Source organism: Anolis sagrei, chromosome 4, assembly GCF_037176765.1.
Source record: "Anolis sagrei isolate rAnoSag1 chromosome 4, rAnoSag1.mat, whole genome shotgun sequence".
Lineage (NCBI taxonomy): Eukaryota > Metazoa > Chordata > Lepidosauria > Squamata > Dactyloidae > Anolis > Anolis sagrei.
In genome coordinates, this window is record NC_090024.1 from 170,499,165 (window position 1) to 170,526,447 (window position 27,283).

The following is a 27,283-nucleotide window of genomic DNA, read 5'->3' on the forward strand; positions in this document are numbered from 1 at the left end:
CAGTGTAGTCTCATATAATGTAGTTCAATGCAGTTAAACTGCATTATGAAAATATATTTTAGGACAGTGTAGATGGGGCCAACATCGGATGGTTTGGTGCTTTTGAGGACAGTTCAAGAGCTCAAAAATAAAACAGGTAGAAGACCAGTCCAGATTCTGCAATATAAAGCTATAGGACAGTGGTTCTCAACCTGTGGGTCCCTAGATGTTTTCGCCTTCAACTCCCAGAAATCTTAACAGCTGGTAAACTGGCTGGGATTTCTGGGAATTGTAGGCCAAAGCACCTGAGGACCCACAGGTTGAGAACCACTGCTATGGGAGGTCACATAGTTGGAAGCATAGAACAGTCAAACAGTTCTCGTTAAAAAAAGTTTTTCTCAAGCTTTGTTTTTCAAAGGAAATTCTAACATTCTGAGAATGATTTTATTCATTGAATATTAAACAACGGTAGCTGTCATGAACTATATAATGTAACTGTATGCTATATAGGCAGACTAAGGATTTTGAAATCTGTATCCTATCTATATATAAAAAGAAAACTTATGATGTCAGTATTCTTCACTCCAAAACTGTGGGTAAGACAATGGCTCTTGAAATGCTTAATTGCATTTTTACATGATGCCAAAGTATTACCTTACAAACCACTAGACTATTAAGTAGTTAATAGCCTAGTAGATTGCATGGTGATACTTTAGCATCATCAAACATTAGAAATGCAGTGATTTTCTAACATTAATGAGGGTTCCCCAATAAACTGAAATGTTTCCATCTGCTGTCTCTGTACTGTAGGTGATATTTTTCCATGGTAGACTAACCTTTATGTCTCCTTCCACAAGTAAGGAGCCTGATCATAGTTCACATTGTGTTCAAATATTGTTTTGCAATCAATTGAAAGAGTGTCAGTGACTTTTAATTTAATAGGAATCTGAAATAACATTCTTCATAATATGCCTTTGGGGTTGGGGGATATTTAATTTTACCATTAGAGGGAAAGTATGCAATCTGAACACAGGAAAATATTATAACTGTACTAAAAACATATCATTAATATGCTGGATAACATCAAATTCTCATGAAGGCTGGGTATCCAATACAACAAAATTAACTTACTGTAACTGAACTTATTGGCAAGATGGCATAATATATTTTTGACTGGATGTAACTGGAATTCTATGAATAATACATTATTTCTGTGTTTATTAATGATATGAAGAGTTTTGACCTAACAGACAGCAAGATGAGTGTAGTTGCTGATCTCTAATACAGGGTAAACCACTTGAATGAATGGGACTTCAGCACTTATGTAAGTCCCATTAATTTGGCACTATTGCTTAGCACTTAGCCACACCTCTTCATCTCTCTGGTAAATGAAGCACATTAGTTCCAATCACATAATTTGATAACGTAATGTTCTTTACACAATTGTATAGTAATGAATACTTACTATAATAGTTAAATGGTTATATTTCATATAAAGAAAGTTGGCTAGTTCTGACAATGGCTTGTCTAGAATACTTCCTTGACATCTTGAGTTTGTTTGTTTTTTCTTTGTTATTGTGTGCCTTCAAGTCTTTTCTGATCCTAAGGTGAAACTATCATTTTTTTTTTGTTTTTGTTTTTTGGCAAAAATTGTTTAGAGGGGGTTTGGCTTTTTTCCCCCTCAGAGACTGAGAGGCCCAGTTTCTATGGCTGGACAGGCATTCAAACCCTGATCTCCAGAAGTGCAATCTGACACTCAAATGACTGCAACATTTCTCTCTTGGTTACTACGGACTATTTTTTATGCAGTTTGTGTATCTGTCCCTTAAAATGCACATTACACTGTTGCATTTCTATTAGAATATTATGATTTGCTCATTCTCTCTCTTTTTTTCCTGGAATGCTGTGCACTATAAATTGTTCATGGAGGAATTAAAACTGGATCAAACTATATACACAGCCTCATTGTACAATCTTTTCAAACAGTATGTTTGAGATATGTTTAAATAAATAAGCATTCATGAAGACACAACCTGCCTTACACCAAATGCATATAGAAAGGGGGAATGGGGTGACACATCATGCCCACACCCACAATCCATGTGTATTCACCTGAGATAACTCCTGCCTAGGAATCTCTAGGCCCTCTAAATAGACTCTATTATCAGCTTCCAGTAGATCATAGAGTGACCCTAGAGAGTCTAGAGCAGTGTTTCTTAAACTCTCCAGCAGTTGGGAATTGTGGGAGCTGAAATCAAAAACACCTGGAGGAGCAGAGTTTGAAAAACACTGATCAAGAGATTCCTACCAATGATATATTAATCAAATCTGTTAATAATCAAAGTTTCAAAAGTAAAATCCTACAAATGGGGAGGGCCCATTATATTTTCAAATATAGAGACAAATATAGAGACTAAGAATTCACCTTAGCACTGTCTTTTCACTATGGTGTGGGGCAAGAGATTATACTGTTATGGTATTGCTGCCAATCGGATCAAGTAAAGTTCTGCACATCAGACAGGCTTTTGTTGAAGAGCTAGTTTTAAATGTGCTGAACAGCTACTTGACAGTATCAGAAGTGGAAGGGGAGTCACTCTCTTGGAGGATCTCTCAGAGACAACACCAGGGACACTATAACTAACTCTAAAGGACCGAATACTGTACAGAGTAAAGCAATGGTAAAGCACAATAACAAAGAGGGAAGCTAGCAAATCAACAGGCTATATCGATCACATAATGTCTGTGAATGTTTGAATAAAACCTTTCTTGTACACCTGTGCACAAAGACATTTCTTTTCTTTCTAAACAAAGAACTGTAATTTGACCTTGGGGCTTGGTGCGTTGCACCTGATCCACCCATCCCCTTGTCACACTGTACACATTCTGTGAGGTTAATGAAAATAATTTATGGCTGTTGAAGAAACTTTTGTGCCACAATCAGTCCCAACACCTCCAGTGAAAATCCTAACTATTGTTGTATAGTCTGAAGTATGAGATAATAGTCAAAATGATGTACAGTGAAATATGGAGAATTTTTCTAATTAACAATGCACAGTACATGAAAATCTTTGGAAATGTGGTCAAATCAATTGACAATGGTCTTGAAGATAACTGTGCACATCTCTTTTACAGTAGCCCTATTGTGATTCACATTTTTCCTCCTAGAGGTAAATCATGTCCTTCAGTCACAGTGTAAGCTTTCAATTAAATATGCCCTATGTTTTCTTCTTCCTTTTGTTTATGAACAGCTATTACAGCACCATCATGCTGTTCATGAAATTTCATATATTGCAAAGGATATCACGGACCATCGGGCCTTTGGATATGTGTGCGGAAAAGAAGGGAATCATAGATTTGTGGCAATAAAATCGGCCCAGGCAGTAAGTATCAAGATTATTGTCATTTTCTGTAGTTTAACTCAATTTGATGGCTCTGTCTAGAACACTGCTGTTTTGAAATAGCAGCCTGCAAGCTTTGTTTATGCAGTATATAATGCTGTCATAAGTGCCTGCATAAATGTTCTGAAATGGCAGTTTGGTAATATCAGTATGAAAAAAGAAGAATACAATTCAACCTTCTTAATTTTTTTCTTGATATATTTCTTCTAATTAGTAATTATTTTCCTTTCTAATTAAATTGGCTACACTTGCTGAATACAAATAAGTTTACTGAGATTCCTCAGCTCATTTAGATAGAAAATGATGGAAAACAGATAGCTACTTTTAGTCTACTCTCATTTCTTTGTATTAAAAACACCTAATAAATATAAGCAATGCCTTTTATGCTCATAATTGTAATTAGCATTAATATGCAAATATAATTAGTTTATATAGAAATGAACCTTAACCTAGGTAAAGTGTATAGCTAGACATATATCAACATATATACCATTCCTTTTTCTGATATTTAGGAAATTAAACAGCTTGAATGTATACAGTGGGCACCAACATGGGAGACAAGTGACCTCAAAGGAAAACAGGGCTCACAAGGGAAAAAGTAAAGTTAACAGGAGGATGAGGAGAGATAATGATGAGAATTCTGCTTGTGTGCACATTCAGATATCTTCATCAGCTCTTATGAGGCCCGGTGCTCTTAGAGCCAATTTTTAAAAAACAAAAAGTAAACTACCACTAGATGTCCCCCATCCATCTTGCTGATTTCTAAAATCCATGAAAGACAAACATGTCAGGACAGCAAGGAGCATTGGCTGGGACTGACAGCTCTGTGTCTGAACTGGCTGTCAGGTACCGTTATTTTTTTGCTGCAGTTATTTGTCTCACATTTTGACACTGTCTTGAAGTGCCCTCAGTTACAGAGATTCAATAGCATTTCTTCCTAATTAGGAATAAAATGCAGAAATTCCAGCATAGAATGAGAAAACTTTAAAGATATGAAAACTAGGAGAAAACCAGAAATATCTATTTTCCAAGGACTTTTCTGGATGGGTTACCCCCCCCCCCCCCGAAAAATTGAGAATGAACAAATTGTTTTCTAGGCAATTACCTGGCTCTCACATCTCAAAATGATATCTGAATTAGGGATTCTTGTTAGTACCATTGTTTTCAGAATACTAAACAGCTCAAGCATTATTTCAGGAAATCAATCTAGGATTCTGACAGTCATAGGCTTTTCTAGAATTCGGTGGCAAGACAACTGCACAAAAATATGGACTTCATCAGACACATTTCAGAAAGCAGGGAGGTTCAACTTCTTAGCAAAACATACCATCCCCCTCCATTTTAAAAGGCATTGTTTCTTTTTACAAATCTCATCAGATGCTTTATGTTCATCAGCCTTCTCCATTCTGTCCACGTTCTAAACCATCACACAAGTGAGTGCAGTCCCCACCCACTCCACATTTTTACTTTTTTAAGTGATCTGTCATTCCCATGCCTTCCTGCCTTCCATTATACCAGTGTTACTATAAACCACTTCATCACGATCCCTTCCTCCCATGTTTTCCTTCCCTCCAGTATAACAAATGTTATTGCAAATCCTTTAACATCCATCCCTTCCTCCCATGACTTTCATAGTTTAAATCATACGTTTGGGCACCAATGTGATATGAGTACTTATAAAAGTTTGTTCAAATTGAAGGCAAAATTAAAAGATTACTATAAATTGTTCCTGAATTTTCATAGTCACTAGAACTTCCTATAGTGAATAAAAAAGGAACAAAAAAGTTCAAAAGCTAGCAATAGCACAATTTTGAAAGCCTAGATTACTATGAAGGAGAAAATTCAGTGAAAGAAAAGGGGTGATATCGTACAATAGCACTAATCCTTAAGATTACATTTTAAAAAAAATACTTTTCCAGGCTTGTGCAGAAAGCTCTTGTAAAAGAAGTGGAACATAGGAGTTTGCCCATATGAACACCCATTCTTTCACATCACTGAAATGATTCAACACAGGCAAATCTGACAGATCTTATCCCACATGTTTTTAATCACTTTCTCTCATTTCTAAGCAAATTGGGAGCTCAGAAGACAACTTCAAGGATGAAGTGCAACAAATGACAACCAGAAGTAGTTTTACGTCATGTAAAGGATCCCATTGCACTTCATCCCTGAAATGTCAAAAAAGTGTGTGGAAATGGGGAGGACTTGCATCTGATGAGGTCCTAGGGGTAGGAAGATATCTGAGGACTTTTAGGGAGGAGAGAAAAGAAAACACTTCTGGAGTGTCGGGGAACTCAAATAACAAGAATTCTCTTGAAGTCCCTTTCCCTTTTTCTTCTCCTTCACATAAGCATCTTCCCCACTGGCGGATCAAACTCAGCTTTTTCCAAACATGGCCTTCCTTAAGGGATCATATAATTTAAGCAAACCCTTCCCTCTGCAATACACTATCTGCTGTTTTTCTGTTTCACATTCCATCCTCTTCCTCAGCACTTTGAAGAAATTGTTCTATGTTGGAAATTAACCAAGTGCAGAAATAAACTGACTTGTGAAAGGGTAGAAGAAAATGAGTTTTTAGGAAGCCTTGAAAACGATAAAAATATACCATTAGAAGAATGGCCATGCCTGCCCTCCCCAATACTTTATTTTCTTAAAATAAGTTGTGTATATAATATGGACTTTATTTTGTGAATGAAATTAACACAGTTTATTTATTTTACTAGGGTATGAATGGGGTCATTTTTTGGTTTTAGTTGGTTTGTTGGTTTTGGTTTTAGTCTTTTGCCTGCTTTTCATAAAACAAGTTAAATATTTCTTAAACAGAAATGAACAATATTTAAATGTAAATTAATACTATATCTGAACAATCCATTGTTTAACTTTAATGTATCCAAGCATGATGATTGTATTAGTAATCAAGTTTACATTAATACATTTCATGCACATTTTTCCATTTTTCCTCCACCAATAATTTCCATTTTTAGAAGGTAAAGAAACTTTTTTTCTCTTGAGCCTTTATTATGCCTAGAAAATGTGTAAGCTGGTTAGTATTTATTTACATTTTATGCCATACCTTTGAAACAGGTTCGTCCAAATGTTAGTGGTTGTGTTATGCAGTGATGGTGTCACATGAATGTGTACTATTTTATTCTTCTCTGATAATCATTTTTAGGTTCCAGCCTTCTAAATACGTTCTTCTACTTGAACCATGATGGAGCAATATTTCAAAATTCAATTTCTCCACACAGACATGTATACTCTAAGCAGAAATGGTTTACAATGTGTAGTACAATCACATTACAAATTAAATGAACCGGATAATTTGGACTGCGCCATAATTCATTCCATCTTGCTGAAATGGATTACTTTATAGGATTTTATTGGAATTTGTACCAAACAAATATTTTTATGATTGAGATCTAGACAGTTTTGATCAGGAACTTGTCAACAATACTAATACTTTTTGCTTTTCTTTGTAGGCTGAGCCTGTAATTTTGGACTTACGAGACCTATTTCAGCTAATTTATGAGTTGAAACAAAGGGAAGAGCTGGAGAAAAAGGCACAGAAAGATAAACAGTGTGAACAAGCAGTGTATCAGGTAATCTCTGCTTCTGAAACCAAACTTGCATGAATCTGTTCTATTTGTATCAATACTGAATTTCATGTCACCGAGTACTGAAAATAATTACAAATTTCAGTTTCTGAGAAGATAGTTTACAAATCCCATTCCTATTTGTGAAAATGACTGCTATCTGAAATGCCATGATAAGATTCAGCAGTAAATAAAAACATGAAATGTTCATATATATAATAAAATTGCTTTTTAAAAAAGAATAGGGGCACTTTCACAATGAATGCATATTGCACAATGCAGCACTGAGTAGGCATTAACAGGCTATAATGTGGCTACCTTATGTGTCTTTTATATCACACGGTTCTATTTCTTTATTCTCTATTACATGAATACGACTCTTGAACATCTGCTGTTCATATTCTTTTCTCTTTTGTTTCTTACCTTCCACTCCTTTTGCGATAGACAATTTTGGAAGAAGATGTAGAAGATCCTGTTTACCAGGTAATTTCTGGAGAAATGTAAAAAAGCATTTCAAGAAATAGGTAACAGCAAGATCTGTCCATCCAACAGAATTCTATGGGTTTTTTTTTAAATTTAAAAAATTGGATATCCTGTTCAGCTAGCAGTGATACATTTAATACTAAATTCTAAAAATAATATCCTAAAGATCCCCTGAAAATATTAAACTCGTTTTCCACCAGCTAATTAATTTTTTAAGAGTTGTGGCACCTTTGGTCAGTTTAAAAAAGCTGATGATAATGATAACTGTAATCTAGCTAGATGACAATTTGAAGTATTGTAAAAAAAAAAAACCCATCCTTTTCCAATAAGGGTGTAGCTGGTGCGCAAGCAGAAGTGGGACATAGGCCCTCCTGGGAGATGATCAATAGGTGTCACACATACCTTTTTGAGAACCTATATAATCATCAGAGCAATTTCTAGTTTGTCCTACATTATTATTTCACGTAGGACTGAGTTTCATTTCCCTTCCATGTTATATATTCAAATATCACACAGAAGGAAGCAAAATAATATTTATTTTATTGTGTTATTTATTCAGTTTATATCTTGCCTTTCAAATAAAAAGGCATTCAAGGTGGCCTTGATATAAACTAAAAGCCAAAACATCCTAATTCCCCCCTTCTTCTTTCCAATTGAAAGTGTTATAAGGAGCCCAGAGGCATCTTTATGATCCCTCAGAAATCTAGGTGGTTTTTTTTTTTATTCGCAGAGGTTTCTGTAGGAACAGAAGTGAACCTTTGGTTGTATCTCTGTTGAGGAAACAGCAGGAAATATGTCCAATGACAATTAGCAAAGTTCTATATCTCCTTTATTTCTCTTTCATAAAAGAAAGCTGCATTTATAATGCCTTTCAGCAAAAGTCAATTGCTCTTGTGCCAGTTTGTACTTTGAACCTGCTTCTTTACTGCTTGTCTACAGTTATTTCTTCTGAAGTTCCAAATTGCCTTTTTCTACTTTCTGTTTCATCTCTGACCTTTCTTCTTTGGCTGCTGATGTAATAGTACATTGTGTTTGAGGCTGGACATGAGCCAATCCGTGAGCCTGAAACAGAAGAAAACATTTATCAGGTATATAATTGCTACATCTGTGTTCTCATTGCCCCCAGCAGTCCGTCAAGCACATTCCACAGACTCAAGTTATTTTAAGCCATTTTCATTTGTCCTGAAGACATGCATGCCATTTCATACCCTTACAAGTTACAGGTATACTTTGCACAGTATCATTTGTCCATTAATTTGCATTTTTTTCCAGTCTTTAAAAATAAAAGTAGGAATTTGCTTGCTTTTGTTGACTTTGGTGGATTTTAACTTTTTAAGTGCTGTTGTATATCTACAAAATCGCCTTTTTTGAAGTAGTGATCTATGCATTATTTCTGGGATTATTAACCAATTCTTATTAACTTATGTGTACTAGCCAACAAGAACATAATTTAATTGCCACTGAATTTTTCCTTTTTTACCCAGTAAGCAATAGACTTTAGGCTTTTGCATTTCAGCTGAACCTCATTCCATTTCTGCTGGCCAAATTTCGGGAGATTGCCGGATCCATTTTCATGTGCCCCCCGAAAACGGGCAGGTAGCCAAATAGCTGTTTTTGGTTTGCAGCCAAAAAATGCAGCTAGATCTGGCCCATTGGTGGCAATGGGGGGGAGGATTTCCAGGCTCCCCTTCCTGTCATTTTAGGATTATCAGGATGAAAATTACCACACTTGGAGGACACTTCAACCACTGTTAGCCCAAGTTTTATAATGTTTGGGTCTTCCTCTGATTTTTAGGAATTTCTTTTCTTTTTAGAAATAAACTCTCCTTTAAAAAATTCCCCAAAAGTTATTCTCCTGCTGATCCCGCCCTATAGCTTTTCCAGGAGTAGCAGCAGGGCACTGTTCCTTCCTGCTAAATGTCAAGGATGCATTTCCACATCACACAGCCCTGTGCCCCACTATTACACTTTCTTCTTTGCTAATAAAAAAACAACAGCAAGCAACTTCTTCCAAAATTTTGCATTTCTTGTTCTTACAAAACATACTGGAAGAGGGCATCTGCAGCAAACAAGCATTGTCCCCTTATTAGAAAAACACTCCTGTATGATCCACTGGGGGGGGGGGGGATTCAAAATGTATTGTGCAAAAACTAGCTATGTTTGAGGTGGGGGCATGTTTTTGGAGCATATTGTTTTAAGTCTTAGCAGTTCACTGATCCAGAAAAGTGAGGCAGTGGAGTTGAGAGAGAGACTATGGGTTCTGTTGGCTTGGCAAATGGCAAAGTTTTTCCACAGGTTGAAGCTCAAAACCAAGTTTTGTAGGTCTTCTTACTACTACTACTACGACTACTACTACTAATAATAATAATCTTTTAAAAATATTTTCTGAAGGAGAGGAGGGGAGGAGAAAAAGAAGTTAAAGGGTGACTCAAGGCTCTCAGAGCCTCCCAGATATTTTTAAAGAAAAGCACACCAAGATGCTCTTTCTTTCTCCCAAGTCCCCAAAGGTGTGCATGCACCCACCCCACCCACTCATCTCAACTCCCAGTCCCACTAAATAAAAAGTATCAAGAAAATAAAGGAAAATCGAAAAGATTCAATGCTAGAGAAAGGCCAAGCCAAGCCAAGCCAAGCCAAAAGGTAAAGCTGAAACTGAGTGGCAAGGTAATTAGACTGAAGCACCTCTCTAGAGCCAGGGCACAACTGAGACCAATGGAGGCACTCACCAACACAGCTTGTGTGACACGTCACTGCGTTCTTCTATTTTGATTGATCCAACAGCTCACAGGGAAAGCCCATGGGAATGCGCGGCAGCCTCTTTGCACGTCAGATGATACCAAATAGGAGAGGAGGAGACATGATAGGCAGCCAGGTGGCCCGTTTTGGGCGAAAAAACATAGCAGCTGAGCCCTTACTGTTATGGCCAGCTGAACAAGCTGGATTGGCTGAAGGGAACCAAAAAAACCAAATCCATGCACAAGCATAAAAGACTTTCCCTTTCACAGAATTTATAAGGGCTAACAGAGTACATGGCATTGTTCCTTCTAATACTGACTCCCTGCAGATCTCTTTTTGAAAATGTAACATTGCCACCACTTTCCTAAACTTCTGTGCTGGTGGAAAAACTCAGTGCGAACATGAACGTCTCTTCTCATCGTTCCCTTTTTCTCAAATTACCAAGGAATATGATGATGGAGGAACTAAAGGTTGGCATTGCCCTCTTCCTCTGCCAATTGTTCTGAACACCACCTGAACAGAAACATTTTATCCCAAAACATATATTCCAGATTTTTCTGGCAACTCAGCTCAGCTGCTGCTGTGTAACCTTGCTCTGCAAGCATTCCTGCTAACTGAATTCAAAAGATTCCTCACCCTTGGCCTGTTGGCACGTAGGTTGTCTGAATACACACAAAAGCACTAAGTCCTTAGTCTAATCTTCATTGCACCCATTGTTGCTAACTAACCATGCAGTCTTCACACCTTTCAGATAAACTGAACATTCATCCATTTGAAAAAAAACAGTCCTTGGGGTTGGTGTAATATGAACCTCATTCATTTTGTGTTCCAGAGAAAGATACATTTCAGATGAGGCTAGCAAGAGCATATATTTCAATGACTAGCAGATCCCTAGCACTTAATAAATATTCAGTGGTAACATTACCAAGTCAATTTAGCAAAGTGAGTGTATTTAATTTAAAATAGAAAAATGGTAACTTTTGAGAGTTAAGGTTTTATTTAATAAAATGCAAAGCAGAGGAACTAAAATGAGTTATCTTTCCCCTAGATTGGGGTGGAGGAGCAACAACTAGCGTTTGGGGGACTATATTGGCTCCTGCAGGACTCACATGCCCAAGTTTCATCCTTACCACCACCCAAATGAAGTGTGTTATTTTGCACTACATATGACCAATATCACCCCCAAAGACTTGGGGGAATTGTTATAGGCGATTTCACAACTGGAGCTTTTTTACACTCTACCCTTCCCCTGTTCCAAGCCAGGAGAGATCTTATTTCCAGTTTATCAGTCTAGTATTCAATCTCCAAGGAGACATTACAGGGTACAGTGTTTAAAAAACTTCTCCAAGTCCAAAAGTCCTCCATATGCAACAATATGGTGAGTAGCATCCCCAAAGATCTCTTCTGAATAAACTTAAAAAAATAACATCCCATCTAGACTTGGCGATTCCAGGAAGGCTCAAAAATAGGGACAGCACTTCCCTCCTCCCGTTCTGTATGGCCCCAGACAAACAGTTGTAATATTTTTGTGTCTTTAGGGTTGAGTTCTCAGAATTGCATCAGACTTGCAACAGAATGTAATATCTATCCTAATTTATTGAACTGTCAGTGCTGTGCATACTAATTTGAAGCTTGCTGTCAAATGAATACAGGCTTGCAGTTGACCTACAACAATTATTTATTTATTTATTTATTATTTACTTTGCTTATATACCGCTGTATCTCAAGCCCGAAGGCGACTCACGGCGGTTCACAAACAGTAAAAACAGTAGAAACAGCAGTGGTTCCATACAACATATAACAATTGACTTAACACATTATCCATAAATTACCAATAAGCAATTACAATGCACAATTATTACAAAAAACAACCGTACCCAATCTTCTCATCATCCAAGCGTAGTCCAGGTTCGTCGTCCATTGTTCCATTCCTATGTTCCATTACCAGATTGCACTAAATTACTCAAACGCCTGCACAAACATCCAGGTCTTCACCTTTTTGCGGAATACCATTAGAGATGGTGCTAGTCTAATGTCCGTAGGAAGGGCGTTCCACAGCCGAGGAGCCACCACCGAGAAGGCCCTATCTCTCGTCCCCGCCAGCCGAGCTTGAGAAGCAGGCGGGATCGAGAGCAGGGTCTCCCCGGAAGATCTCAAACTCCTGGTGGGTTCATAGGCAGAGATGCGGTCAGATAGGTAGCTTGGGCCGGAACCATTTAGATCTTTAAAGGCCAACGCCAGCACTTTGAATTCAGCCCGGTAGCAGATCGGTAGCCAGTGGAGTTGGCGCAACAGGGGGGTTGTATGCTCCCTGCGCTCCGCTCCTGTTAAAATCATGGCTGCCGAGCGTTGGACTAGTTGGAGCTTCCGAGCTGTCTTCAAAGGCAACCCCACGTAGAGAGCGTTGCAGTAGTCTAAACGGGATGTAACCAGAGCGTGGACTACCGTGGCCAAGTCAGACTTCCCAAGGTATGGGCGCAGCTGGCGCACAAGCTTTAGCTGTGCAAATGCTCCCCTGGTCACCGCCGAAACCTGGGGTTCCAGGCTCAGCGATGAGTCCAGGGTCACACCCAAGCTGCGAACCTGTGTCTTCAGAGGGAGTGTGACCCCATCCAACACAGGCTGTAACCCTATGCCCTGTTCGGCCTTGCGACTGACCAGGAGTACCTCTGTCTTGTCTGGATTCAATTTCAATTTGTTCGCCCTCATCCAGACTGTCACAGTGGCCAGGCACCGGTTCAGGACCTGGACAGCCTCCTTAGTAGCAGGTGGAAAGGAGTGACAGAGTTGGACATCATCCGCATACAGATGACACCGTACCCCGAAACTCCGGATGATCTCCCCCAGCGGCTTCATGTAGATGTTAAACAACATGGGAGACAATATTGAGCCCTGAGGAACCCCACAAGACAATGGTTGTGGGGTTGAACAGGTGTCCCCCAACAACACCTTCTGAGATTGACCCTCCAGGAATGACCGGAGCCACTGCAAAACAGTACCTCCAAGACCCATCCCTGCGAGGCGTCCCAGAAGGATACCGTGGTCGACGGTATCAAAGGCCGCTGAGAGGTCAAGCAGCACCAACAGGGACACACTCCCCCTGTCGAGCTCCCGGAGCAGATCATCCACTAAGGCGACCAAGGCTGTCTCGGTACCATGTCCCGGCCTAAAGCCAGACTGTGCCGGGTCTAGATAATCCGTGTCTACCAAGAATACCTGGAGTTGTGAGGCCACCACACGTTCCAAGACTTTGCCCAAGAAGGGGAGATTGGAAACTGGCCGATAGTTGTCGAATTTAGTGGGGTGCAGTGATGGTTTCTTCAACAGCGGTTTTATTATAGCTTGTTTTAAGCTCGCTGGAATCTTGCCTTCCCGAAGGGAAGCATTAACCACCACCTTAACCCACTCAGCCAATCCCCCTCTGGCCTCCTTTAGAAGCCAGGATGGGCAGGGGTCCAGGATGCATGTGGTTGGCCTCATTCCTCCAAGTATCTTGTCCACATCCTCGGGTTTCACCAATTGAAATGAATCCATCAAAACTGGACAAGCAGGTGCTCGTGTTACATCCTCAGAGACTGCCATTAACATGGTATCCAGACCAGAATGGATCAAAGCGACTTTGTCTGTAAAGAACTGAGCAAAAGCTTCACAGCGAGAAGTCGAATCGTCAGGGTTCCCACCTTGAGTGGTGGGATTAGAATCCTACAACCCATTTTACTCAGCACACTTTCCTAAACATACCTGCTTGCGATTTTGTATTTGTTGTGTTCATTTTCTGTGTTTAATTTAATCAATTTTAATTCTATATTTGTATCTTTTTGTCTGAACATTATTGTTTATATTGTAAATTAAGCTATATGATTAATAAATAATATGCATGTCAAGCACTTTCTAAGCTAAAGGGGGGATGGCTTTACCAATCCATTCAAAATGGATAGGTAGAGGCTTTCTTATGGTATCACTTAACCATGCAAATGGCTGTTACCACTAAAGCTGAGTCAATGTTATTATTGCTAGGGCAATTAACCCACCTGTAGGAATCACCTTTTGTCCTCCTCTTACTGCAAACAGTTCAAAGGAAAAACAGAAGTTCTTAAATGCTTTGTCTCTGCCAAAATATATTGCCCTTATGTATTGCTCTGTGATCTTTCAAAATCTTGGCTACATCTCCCATCATGCTTGTCCATGAGTCATATTGTTTGGTGCTGATGGGAATAGGAGACCATAGGTTCTTTTTCATAGAAAAGAGAAGGCTACTCTGAAGAAAAATAAGGAGGATCAGAATATGTTGAAGGGATCTTTGTCCCATCTTTTGAGTACTGTTGTTGCAAAAGTGGTACAAACGACCTATTCTTAGTGTCTTCCCAGAACAAGACTTTTATTAATTGCATACTATTTTATAGCACATCTGGTAACCTCTGCTTGACTTCATGGATCATCAGTTATGCAGACCTTGGCTGTAGCTGGCTCTTAATGTCAAAGACTTAAGCATGCATATTCCTTTAATCTTCATTTTAATATGTGAACATAGGAGGAATCTGTAGACGTGTGATGGGGCTAAAGACAGAAGGAAAGTATAATGGAAAAGAAGATTTGAGAATGAATAAGCACATTAATACCTCTAACCTTTTGTTTTGAATATCAAAGGGCTCCTCCAGATGGGATAAAAATGCCAGGAGAGTGCAGTATTCATTGCAGTAATCCTTGGTTTTACAGTATCCACATGATGTTTTAGTTGATCCATTCTTACTAAAAGATCTCTTCAGGTTTAATCAACTTTTCAAAGCACATAAAGGAACAGTAAATTTATGACAGGAACAGAAGAGATAGCACTGGAAAGGCAGGGCAAAGGTCCATAGCTATAGATGAAGGAATAAGTGAGTCAATATATATAGAAAAATTGCAGGACAGTGGAATCAAAAATTGTAAGTTGTATGATTCATTGGCAGACCTGTGTTCAGGTTAGTGAGGTGCAAAATCAGGAAATCTGACACTTTTAGTGTCAAATACAGCAGAATAGTTTATAAATTATACATCTGCTAGTGTGTGGAGTACCCAACAGAAGTCTATTATCTTTATACATGCAGTTACTTTTCCTTTAGACAAACTGAGCGTGAATGTTGATTAATTTTTCAGGAAATTATTAAACAAAGGATGAATATATAGCAATGTCGACTATTAGTAATTCTTTTCAGATCTCTTCAGGATAGTTAAATTATAAGCAATTTGCTATTAATTTTGTCTTATACTATTCATTCAGCTAATCACACTTTAGCCTACCATGTACTTCTTTTAATACAGTGAATTTGGTTTTAGTTTGATGTTGCCTGAGGCATTTTTAAGAGAAACAAGCTAACTAATAGAATAAATAGGTAAATGGAAATCAGAAATTATGGGCATTATTTCTCCTTAATCCTAATTGAATTCTCATTTATTTCTACAGGTTCCTACTAGTCAAAAAAAGGAAGGTGTTTATGATGTGCCAAAAAGTCAACCTGTAAGTGTAAGTACCTAGCTCAAGTAATGGGTTTTCATCAATTCATCAGCAAAGGTGTGTTTAGTGTAGCTTTGTGAAGCCGCTGTGGGAAATTTTCAAATACATCTAGATCACATTCTTTGTTTGGAGATAAAAACTGTGTGGAGTGAAGGAAAACAATTTTACATGTTTGATTTTTCACATACAAACTAAAAATTCACCATCTATATCTACTACTTTCTTTGAAGGTCAATATTAATTTATTAAATAGACAAATTATGCTTTTCTTTGCTATAATTGTAGGAACATAAACAGAGATGCATAAAATTGGAGTACAGTAACTTAGTGTCATTCAAATTAGTGGGTCAATCCTATTGATGTTTAGTTTGAAGGAATTTCATTACTCTGTGACCCTTCACTGGAGCTTGCTATAATGTCAGTGTGGATAGAAATGTAGCCTCAGTTGTTTTGAGAGGAGACCCATTAAAATCTATGGTAAATATAGTAGATGTAATTAACCTGTTGCATTTATTTCATGAGTTTATTCTAAGCTTGACCAAGGGTGGGTCCACTCCTTTAGCAGCTTTTGAACCTAGTAGATCTATATCATATGAGGGCCAGTATGATCTTATGTTTTGAGATTTGTAGAACTCCACCTCTCCATTGTCCTGTGAGAGCTGTTCAGCAGTGGAACTCTCTGCCCCGGAGTGTGGTGGAGGCTCCTTCTTTGGAAGCTTTTAAGCAGAGGCTGGATGGCCATCTGTCAGGGGTGATTTGAATGCAATATTCCTGCTTCTTGGCAGGGGGTTGGACTGGATGGCCCATGAGGTCTCTTCCAACTCTTTGATTCTATGATTCTATGATAGATAGGACACAGAGGAGACCCCTTCCAGTAGACTTTACATCTTGAACAGGTTATATATAATGAGATCTTTCTTAAATTACTGTGGCCCCAAGCCATTTATTCTTTAGTTCCATATTCCTAGATCTTACTGCATGCCTTTATATTTCCCAGTGTGCTTCTGTCCCTATTAATCCTCTAAAATTCAATTTGTGGCTAATTACCTATCTACCTCTGTGTGATTTAGATACCCAAGGACACTTATTTTATTAATAGTAGACCTTGTTCCCATGGACGTCAAAATAACTTTTACTGAATGACTTAATAGAGAAATATTCCTTTGCTTCCTATTCTTCCTGGTTCACTGCAACTGATTTTCAATAGTACTCATTTTCAGTTTTGGTAGAGGCTGCTATCCTGTTCTGTTGCTACATATGGATGGCAGAAATAGTGTGCCGGGTAGTATTAACTAGAATGAGTGTATATCTGTTAGTGTGCTGGAATTTTATGTCCCGTGAATTTGGCTACTGTACTATATTCTGCTGTTCTGCTTCTGTCTTTTTATGATGACAACCAGTGATCTCTGGTGGCCCTTTGACCATTGGCTTTGAAGTGGTCAGTGAGTGAATACAATTAAAGCAAGCAATGTTTTGTCTCCCGACTTATGTCTGCCTCTTACAAACTGCATTTTTCCACATATAAAATGAAAGTGTGCTGAAATACAAGCTACTTAATGCAATCTTTTTCTTCTGCATACCCCCCCCCCCCAAGCCTTCCCATTATACGCACATGTCAGGTTCTGCTTGTCATGGTGTTTTTAGCAACAGGAGGCAAACTATAAATACTCTTCACTAAGCCTGTCATTCAAGTCACAATAAAACCTAATCTTCCCATCAACATGTCCAAACTATCTGTTTACAATTTTATGAAGGCTTTCAAAGAACTAATCACAGTGCTATATAAAGATGTATCCCTCCCTGCTTTTTCCTGGCTCCCCACTGCCTTCAGTTGATTAGTCATGTATCCTTGGGCAGGGAAGGTGTCATCGGCTTGCAAATCAGGATATTAGAATTCCATCCACAATGGCTAGCATGTGAATGTAGGTCCTTTGAACATTTGTGCTACCATAGCTAAGTGGTAGCATCAATGTATTATTATACACTACTGCATTCTTATATATTCTGTACATTTTAACATAAGTAGGTAAAACTGTAAAAATATGAAGGTGCAGTGTAGGGTTACAAGGCACAAAATATTCTTCTGAATTTGCCAACAAAACCTTATGCACTCCCAAATCCAACATTATCTGATTCTCTGTTATTCATGTCTGGGGTCATGATCTTTTTGTGTGTGTTTGAATTACATGCTGCCTTTCTCCCAAAAATGAGACTGAAATTGCTAGCAGTACAGTTTGTCAGGGGAGCTCAAGTGATTTTTAAATGGCAAAACTAGAATGGCAAGGTGAAAGGTACTTGTCACTTAGTGGTTCAATACACAGTGTAGCAAAGGGTCATTATTTAAACATCACTCTTTTAACAGAAGTATTTGTAGCCAGTCAAGAGGCAGCTACTACTGTTTCCTCTGCAACTTGTGCTGTCAACTTTGGGTCATGCTCCACATGTTTTTCATGGAAAGTTGCTAGGTGATCTCTAACAACATACATTTCACTGCAGGTCATTTGCATCCTGATGACTTATGATGCCTTGTCATATTGTAACAAATAAACCTTCATTTTTTTTTCCTTTTAGCATCTTAAGTAGCATCCAGATGGTATTCTGGGGAGCATCTGTATGCACTGCCCTCGAGCAATATGTGCAGCTTGCTTCAGCAAGACAGGAAACCTATTCCACATTCCACCTAGACTTTTTATCATCCCATTAGTGATGCATTTCTTTTCCTGGGAGTTTCAGTTATTTTTCCTAGATGTCACTTGCAAAATAAATTTGCTTCCAAAATCAAATTCTTCACAGCTGTGGAAATTCACAACAAACATTAATATTTTAAATATTTTTTTACAGAATTTATTTGGAATTCTAAAGCCCAAAGTATTATTTTGCTTTTTGAATGCAATTGCCTCAAAGGAAAGCTTACTCAATACTTCAATTTTTTTTCCCACCAGCAAGAGTCTGTGATGTGTAGTGATGATAGAGGAGTCTTATAGAATCTGTAGAAATGTTAACGCACACTGCAGAGAGGAAATGCATCCTAACAACATGGTATAATAATAATAATAATAATAATAATAATAATAATAATAATAATAATACTTTATTTATATTCCACCCTATATCCTCAAGGGGGACTCAGGGCAGATCCCAGCATACAGCGGTAAGCATTCGATGCCTCCATAAACAGACAAATATCAACATAATAATTCAAGAGGAACCCCACATATCAAAACAACATAAGAGCCTAACATCAATAGCATCTAACATTTCAGAGTATATATAGTTTCCTTGAAGCAGAGTATATATAGTTTCCTTGAAGGTCCAAAGCAACTTGTTGAACTTTTTAGCTGACATAGCTGGCTAGTTCAAAAGAGAAAAGGGAGCTCAGGGGCAATTTGTATATTGATGTAATATATGTATGAAAATTATTCCTTATTGGTAGGAGCTAGATAGTTAAAATACAGGATGATTGGTGAAATACCACTTCCTTCACATCTACTCTTCTGCAAAGATTCTGATTCAAACACAGGATTGTACTCTCCCAAGTGTTGTCCTATCTATAAAGAAATGGGTTTTAACCTTAAAGCAGCATGTTTTTCAACTTGCATGTCTTTGAAAATAGTATCTTCCCCTGTTTAGAGGAAAATAATTCCATTTTCAGGGTCTTTAAAAAACTTCTATCACTGGATTAGGAAAGGAATTTTTTCTACAAACTTAAAATTTATTTCGTAAAATTCATCAAGATAAACAGCATACTTGTTAAGAAAAGTCTAAGACATTAAAATAATTTTTCCTTAATTTGTTCTTGAAAAGAATAAGATAGGCTTTGCAAATTCTTAAGTAAGAAAAATATAATGCCAAGGTTTTGTAAGATGATATATGTCCTCTCATTCTGAATATGGTCGTAAAGCAATATTTTGCTTGCATAATTACAACTGCTTGCTCCCCCCCCCCCCCACACACACACACTTGAAAATGAGAGGAAAAATTATCCAAGCTGCTAGCTTTAGAAAACACACACACACACACACACACACACACAGCTATTTGGCCACAAATTGATTTTTAAAATTTTTGATATCAAATACTTAGATTATAATGTATGAATACATCATTCTCTTAGTTATGAAGTTATGTCCAGACCTTGTCACACAGGGTTGACATGAGCACAGTCTTATATAAAAAAATCTTCTGCATGTAAGAGTAGTTCTATGTTCTTCAGCAGTTCCTATTCAAAGAACCTTTGTAGGAACACATTGATTTCATTGTGTAACTATACAGTTTCCCCCTCCACTCTCATGGGAGTTAGGTATGAAGGACAATCACAAAAGTGTAAAAGCCACAAATATCTCTAGATCCCCAATTTGGACACACACACAACTACTTATACTAGTGGAGTGCCTAGACCCAGCTGTACACGTGTTCCTTTGCATACTCACTAGGGCAGGGGAGCAAGAGGGTATTGTCAGGGATATTTGAATGTGCTTTTCTGGCATAGCAGAGGGTTAGACTAGATGGTCATGTGATCTCATCCAACTCTATGGCTCTATAATTCTAGGAAAATGTGGGGGGGAAGGGGGAGCAGGAGGAGGAATGTTGGGTGCACCCTCTCTCCTTGTACTCTCTTGCCCTGTCCTCTACCCCACCCAAGTGAGCAAATAAGTGTATGTTCACACCCTCCCTGCTCAGTCTCCTGTCCCTTCCTTTTGCCCACTCACACAAGTGAGTAAGGGAAGGCACATATGCAGTTTCCTTCCTCGTGCTCCTCTATCCCATCACCTTTTCTCACACACTCATCTGTCTGATCGGGTAAACGAGTGAGAGAATGCATGCATGCACATTGTCTCCTCCCCCATCCCCTGTCCACCCCACCTGAGTGAGTAAGTGTGTTAGGGAATACATGCATGCATCCTCCCTTTTCATGCTCCCCTTATCTTCTCCTCCCTTCCAACTGCCAAGCAAGTGAGTGAGCAAGGACACACATGCACTGTTGGCCCCAGTCATCCCACCAGTTTGAATTCTGTTAGTAACCAAAGTTTGGCCACTGATTAAGGGCTCTTCTACACATTCTTGCCACTTTGTCTAATTAGCTTTACTGATCTTAGTAAACATTGCAGCTTTGGCGATTTTGTAGCCACTGCAGTTTGAAACTTCAAACTGGGCTATGTTATCAATGTAGATGTGCCCTGAGTTTGACTTTACTTGAACACAGCTCAGGATGGACTCCAATATTATTGAAGTCCTTTTAAAAAATGGTATAGCCCAGCAGCAAAGAATCCACAAATATGCAAAGGTTAAGCCTGCAACTACATAATAATGTAGTAAATTGTTGTCCCTTATATAAAATAGCAACATCAAATTTGTTTTGGGGAACAAAGTATGGTTTGTTGAATTTATGGCTACAGAATCCATGAATATGGAGGATTGACTGTTCTTGAGAAATTATCACTTTAATACAATTCCAATATGTTATTGTATGAGGTGAAACCCATGGGGCTTTTTGCATGTTATTTTAGTGGCAAGTGAATCAGTATAGAATACCAGCTCTCATGTTGTTCTTGTAGTGTAAAAGTCTTACGCCATCGTAAATCACCATTTACAACATTGCCCATTGTATTCATAGTTGGGTAATAATGTGTTCAAAAAAGAGGAATCTGGATAGTCATGTCTCAAATGACACATGTCACAGATTCTTCCTTTAAAAAATATGTTCCCTGTTGTTTTATGAGGAACATGGAAGGAACTCAAAGCTCACTACCACTCTAGTAACCAAAGAATAGGTTATAAAATACTCCTTTTTTGATTTGTGGCAAAATATTACAGGTGTTGTTGATATAATTAATGTTGTAAGTATCAGAAATGCTCTTTACAATTGTTTCAGGCACTTGCTGTTATGGCTTAGTACTTCTCTCTTTCTTCTTTCTCCACTACAATAAAGCACAGCAATGGTATCTCTCACAGTAATGCTGTTCTGAGTGAACTGTGATTAAGTGCTGGTTCAGATGGGGTGTGAAAATATTCCACTATGAGGATGTAAGTTGATTGTAAGCATCTTTTAAAGTCTGCAGCCAAGGTCCAATTGTGTTATTCTTCTGATGAATCTGTTTCCATCAATGGAACAGGAATGAGAGCAAACTCCTTGCAGCTATCAATGTACTCTCAAAACCAATTCTGGATAGCTGATAAAACACCCAGAGCAGGATTTCGGACATTATAGAAGGCTGCAAGATAGAAAGGAAGAAACACTAGCAGTTGGGTATTAACGATTTCATATATGGGGCTCATGAATATGTTATTTCCCTCATATTTGTGCCTTAATGAAGCAATTTTTCAAAACTGTATCTAGGTTTTTGGGAATTGTATCAATATTTTTTATAACAACAAAGATTCTTGTGACACTTTAAGAGTTAGGGTCCTTCCGCACAGTCATAAAACCCAGAATATCAAGGCAGAATAACCCACAATATCTGCTTTGAACTGGATTATCTGAGTCCACACTGCCACAGTTGAAAGAAGATAATGTGGGATTTTATTCAACTGTGTGGAATAAAATGATGGCATAAACCATCAACTGAGTTTTCAATATTACATCAGGCTCATATTTATTTTTGCTGCAACAGACAAGCACAATTTCCACTTCAAAGTTTTTATGTTATATTCATATTCAAAGCAGGTGAGGAACTTATGGTACTTCTTTGTGTACAAAGATTTCATTGCTATCTTGCACAGTTAAATTGTACTGAGTATGAATATTTTACATATTATCAATAATACGATGCACCATTTAAAACAACTGTTATGAAGGAAGCATAAATCCCAGTTTACAAGGTAATTCATAAATCAATTTTTTATCCTGGACTTGGGGAATATATTCCATGTTTTTGAAATCCAAAGGAAAGCTGGTGAGAATACATCTTTTGAATATAGAGAGGGAACAAAAAGCTGAGATCAAAAACAACAGCACTTAGATAATAGAACAAGCTGTGAGCAAACTTGACATAAAACACATGGACACATTAAATTTGGCAACTAAGAAAGAAGTTATTTATAAAAGTCAAGATGTGGATAACGGATATAAAGAATATCAATGTGTTTTGTGGAAATGTATGTAGAAGAAAAATCATTCAGTATAGAATACTGTCCATTGCTCTTTTTGCTGTCTCCATCCTTCCTTTTATTACCCCCCCCCCTCTTTTTTTCATTTTTCTTTTTGTCCTGCTGTTCTGCTTGTTTTATTTTTAATTGGGTGTGATGTAAATTTGAAAGAAGGAGGCATCATTACTCATATAATGTCAAAAGCATGCACATGGGGGTACATTACCTTTGGTTGCAAATTTGAAAGATGCAATTGGCCATAATTAACATTGCAGGAAATGTTGTGATGACCCAAAACAAACTATTTTCTTTTTAAATCCATCCTATAATTGTAGTCCAATCTGTTTGTACCATGTGGGATAGAAGATAATTATGAGAACACATGGTGTGCTTCCTTCTCCCTACTCCACCTCTTTAGTTGTCACTGTCATGATGGGAAATGCACAGTGTGACAACATCACAAACTGGGAAATTGTGTTTTTCATTACAGATGGGGAAAGAGAACATAGAACCTTTATTTATTAGAAATCATGTTGTTAAATTCAATAATTTCCTGGTTTAGAATATAATACTGCACTCAGACAACCAAAGCAGCACATACCTGTTATCAATATGAAATTAACTTTGTCCTTTTTTGGTTTGGACTTTTTATTATGATTGAGGGAGGATAGAAATTCTGGCCTAAGCTATCAAAACCCATCACTTCCTGTTTCAAAATACAGACATGTTCTGTTTATCATCTTTTATTTTTTGTCTATTTTGAATGGATTCTAGGGATCCCACTGTCTTCTTCCAAGTTTCTTTATTTACTCCCCCCCACCTCATTCACTCTCTTTCTTTTAATAAATAAATCTTCAACAATTTTTATTGTGGGCACAACTCTTATAGAGAGGGGACTTATTCATTTCTTCATAGCATAAATCTTAGGGTCTATTAGTACGTATTAAAAATGCACCTTAAGTATAAATTACACAGTTTAAACTGTGTTGGATGAGTAATGTGCTTCAGCTCTGCAAGGGACATATCCATGTTTGGAAATTTATATGTATGCATTTGCAGTGTAGTCATTCATTCTCATTAAGCAGTGAACTATTTCCAAAGGGAGGGGAAGAAAACTACAAACTTCCATAACCAGAAAAATCAAAACAGATAACTAAAAATCTTCTACAGTAAATATTATAATCTAGTTTTATGTCTGGTTTCATCATCTTTGCATAATGTAAAGTTTTCATCATCTCTGTGAAGACTTCATGTATGTGTGTGTGTGTGTGCAAAGGGCTAAGTATCATATTTGCAAACAGAAATCACAAATGTGTACAACTATCATAGTACAAAGGATAGGGGGAGATGTGCTTTTTTGCTTTAGAGTTAGGCTTTCAAAACCCAAAACCAAACCTGTACATTTTGAGCTAAAAACCTATCAAGCTACAACAACTACTGCTTTGTTTCTCATATTTTTGCCTCCAAGCCCCAGCAATAAAGTCTAGCAACAGTTCCTCACTTGACCATAATACCTAGCAAGTTTATCCTGTGCAAAGCCTGTGTGTAGGTGGGGCCTAAGAAAAAAGGAGAAAAAATACTCCTTGTCTCTTAGGCCCCATCTACACTGACCCTAAATGTTTGCCCCTCCCGATGTTGTGGGGATCCCTAGTGTTGACAGAACCCCTATTTTTCCCCTCTGACTTGCTCTGATGTCATCCATCTTGTCAGAGTGCAAGAGGGGGGAGGGCGAGAGGAAGGGAAAAAAAACCCTTCTCTGTACAATCGGTCATACAAGCTGTTTTATTTTTGTATCAATCCAAACTGAAGATTAGGGAAAAAACTGAGTACTTGATTGCACTTTGTTTTACTTAAGAAACGCTCCCTGTTGCTTTGGCTGATGTTAGACCAAGTGACACAGAAAAGGTAGGTGTCATTTTGCAGCTGGAGATCATCATGACATGAGGACAGGAGGAAACGGGACTGCAGTTCCTGGGAATGGCTCAACTGTCTTGACAGCTCTTAAGTTGGAGGAAATCCTGAATCCTGGGGTAGGATTTGCGAGTTGTAGTTTGACAATGCACGAACACTATTTGGCAGAGAAGGCTCCCGTGATACCATAGCATTGGGCCATGACAATTAATGTGATATCAAACTGCATTAATTCTATTGTGTAGATGCACCCTTAGTCTGCATTTGCATCTTACCCATTTTGTTAAGGTGATGTCAAACTGCATTAATTCTATAGTGTATTTCAGTAGTTCCCAGCCTTTTTTTGACCAGGGACCACTCTCCAACATTAGTAGCAAAAGGGTTACAAATCAGTTTTTGGTCAACTTTAGATTTGGTTTACAGCACTGATTCAAAAAATTGTGTTGGATAGACCACATCAGCTCTAGTTTCTGTTACATAACATATTCCATGGTCTGCAACAGGGAGGGAGTGGTAGGTGGCATGAAAGGAGTAGAAATAAAATAAATAAAGAGGAAGGAGGCTTGCGGACCAGATTTTCATTCTCACAGCCCACTGGTGGTCTGCAGCCCACTGGTGTAGATGCATTAGTCTGCATTTGCATTTTACCCCTTCCTATTAAGTTTGCTGTCTTATATTTTCCCAACCATATAAAGCCAGATAAAAGTGTTTGAGCACAGCTTAAAAATACAAATGGTTAAGGTCCTCTGAAAGCATTCATACTGGATTGTAATGTTTTCTTTTAAAAATTCTAAATGAAATCATTTTACTCAACAATCAACTGTATAAAATAACTATCACAAACTGGCTTTTAATGAATCACACATATACCAGTATATCTAGATTGTTCATACAGCCTGAACCAAATTAAAGTATGGAAGGATGGTATGAACATTTTAAGATGTTTGCTGCTGCTTTTAAAGGGAAATTTCTTGATGGTGGAATATATATTTTAATAAGATTTCTGTTTAAATGTAAACAACCACAGCATAGAATTAACTTGACTACAAATCAGCTTGAGTAGAATAAATTTAAATGGATCAATTCACATTGTGATTATCTGAACAAGTCCTTCTTTTGAAGCAAGTCAACAAGTGAGCTGGAATGCTTAATGCTCCTTGAATAGCTTTCATTCAACTTCATTGCATTTTAACCCATTACCTTCTTTTAAATGCATTTAGCCACAATCTAGAAATAATTGTCAATCGTTAAGTGATTTAACCTGGAGATTCATCTGGAAATGATAAATGTGTTAACTCTAAAAGTTAGGGAAGGAAATTAAGGATAGTAAAATGCACTTCACAACTAAGAATGTGTTGGGGTTCAGCCTGAGTTTGAACTTGAACCTGATTCTCTGTTTGTTCCTCCTGATGCTAATGAAAGTATATTTACTGATGCTAGTGGAAATGTACCTTTTGATGCCAATGCTCCTGAAATTAGTGAGGAAGAAACTGCTGTAGGTTTGGAAAATGCCAATGTTCCTGAAATTAGTGAGGAAGGAACTTCTGTAGATTTGGAAAATGAAAGTACCAGTGTTCCTGAGAATGTTTCAGAGGGAGACCTTGAACTTTCCCTCCCTTCTGCACCTGTTAACTGTAATGACAACAGAAGGCCAAATTTGGGAAGACAGAAGTAAAACACTCAGTTTGCGTCGATCCTCCCGAATTCAAGAATTAAAAACATTGGCTTCAAAACAGAAGGGCGGTTCACAGAACCGATTCTTGAGTTTTAATTGCAATACGCCAGGCTGATTGCCTCAGTTCAGGCATTGTTTCAGAATTGATGAAGACCTTGGCAGTTCTCCCGGTTCCCTGGCCATAGTTTGGGAAGATTTCTAGGATATCAAGTACGGTTAGTGGATTGCTAACAGATTCCAGTATTTTCCCAGTGAAGCTTTTGGTTTTGCTTTGTCCATTTAAATTCATGTTTGCTGATTTTGCTGTGGCTTTTGACTTGCATTTTCCCTTTATTTTGTAACCATTTTTCTTCAATAAAAAAGGATTGTTTTTCACAGCCAAGTGTGGTGGATAGTTATCTTAGGGCCTCGTTCCCTGCTCTGGATTGCAACAGAATGTATGACAGTATCATTTTTTTCTGCAAAATATAATGTATTTTTCTCTGCTGTTGTTAGTGGCCATATTTAGTTGTGTTCAAGGCTGTAGCCGGGGGGGGGGGGGGTTAGGGTTAGGGACTCAACCTCCACCCCCCCCCCCCAAATTTTCAAGTTAAATAAACCCTGAATTATTTGTGAAATTTAACCAAATCCCCTTGCTAAGTTTATGAGAAGCAAACATTAAATTGATTTAGTTAACTCAACCTATATAAATAAAAATGTAATGTTTGTTTGTGGGATTAACATAACTCAAAATCAGTGGATGAATTAACACCAAATTTAAACACAATACACCTATCAGGCCAACGAGTGACCATCACTCATGAAAACACTAAAAACACAGCAGAAGAGGCTTAAAAAGCCAAAAATCAAAAATTACAACTTATGCGCAAAACCACACACACATATATGCAAACACGCATATGCACAAATATATACACACACATACACA

The 27,283-nt window shown here is 37.9% G+C and overlaps 1 protein-coding gene across 10 annotated transcripts in view; it reads left to right on the top strand.

The window, feature by feature from the left end:
* DAB1 (DAB adaptor protein 1) overlaps positions 1 to 27,283 on the top strand; it is a 787,489-nt gene that overhangs the window by 730,967 nt on the left and 29,239 nt on the right. For 8 of the 10 annotated variants that reach the window (XM_060773589.2, XM_067467867.1, XM_060773584.2 and 5 more), the window contains 5 exons: positions 3,228 to 3,359; positions 6,857 to 6,976; positions 7,415 to 7,453; positions 8,476 to 8,541; positions 15,633 to 15,692. In XM_060773589.2, the coding sequence (XP_060629572.1) occupies positions 3,228 to 3,359; positions 6,857 to 6,976; positions 7,415 to 7,453; positions 8,476 to 8,541; positions 15,633 to 15,692 (417 nt within the window). The remainder of the gene's footprint in view (positions 1 to 3,227; positions 3,360 to 6,856; positions 6,977 to 7,414; positions 7,454 to 8,475; positions 8,542 to 15,632; positions 15,693 to 27,283) is intronic. The other 2 variants (XM_060773591.2, XM_060773592.2) reach the window with 1 other exon arrangement.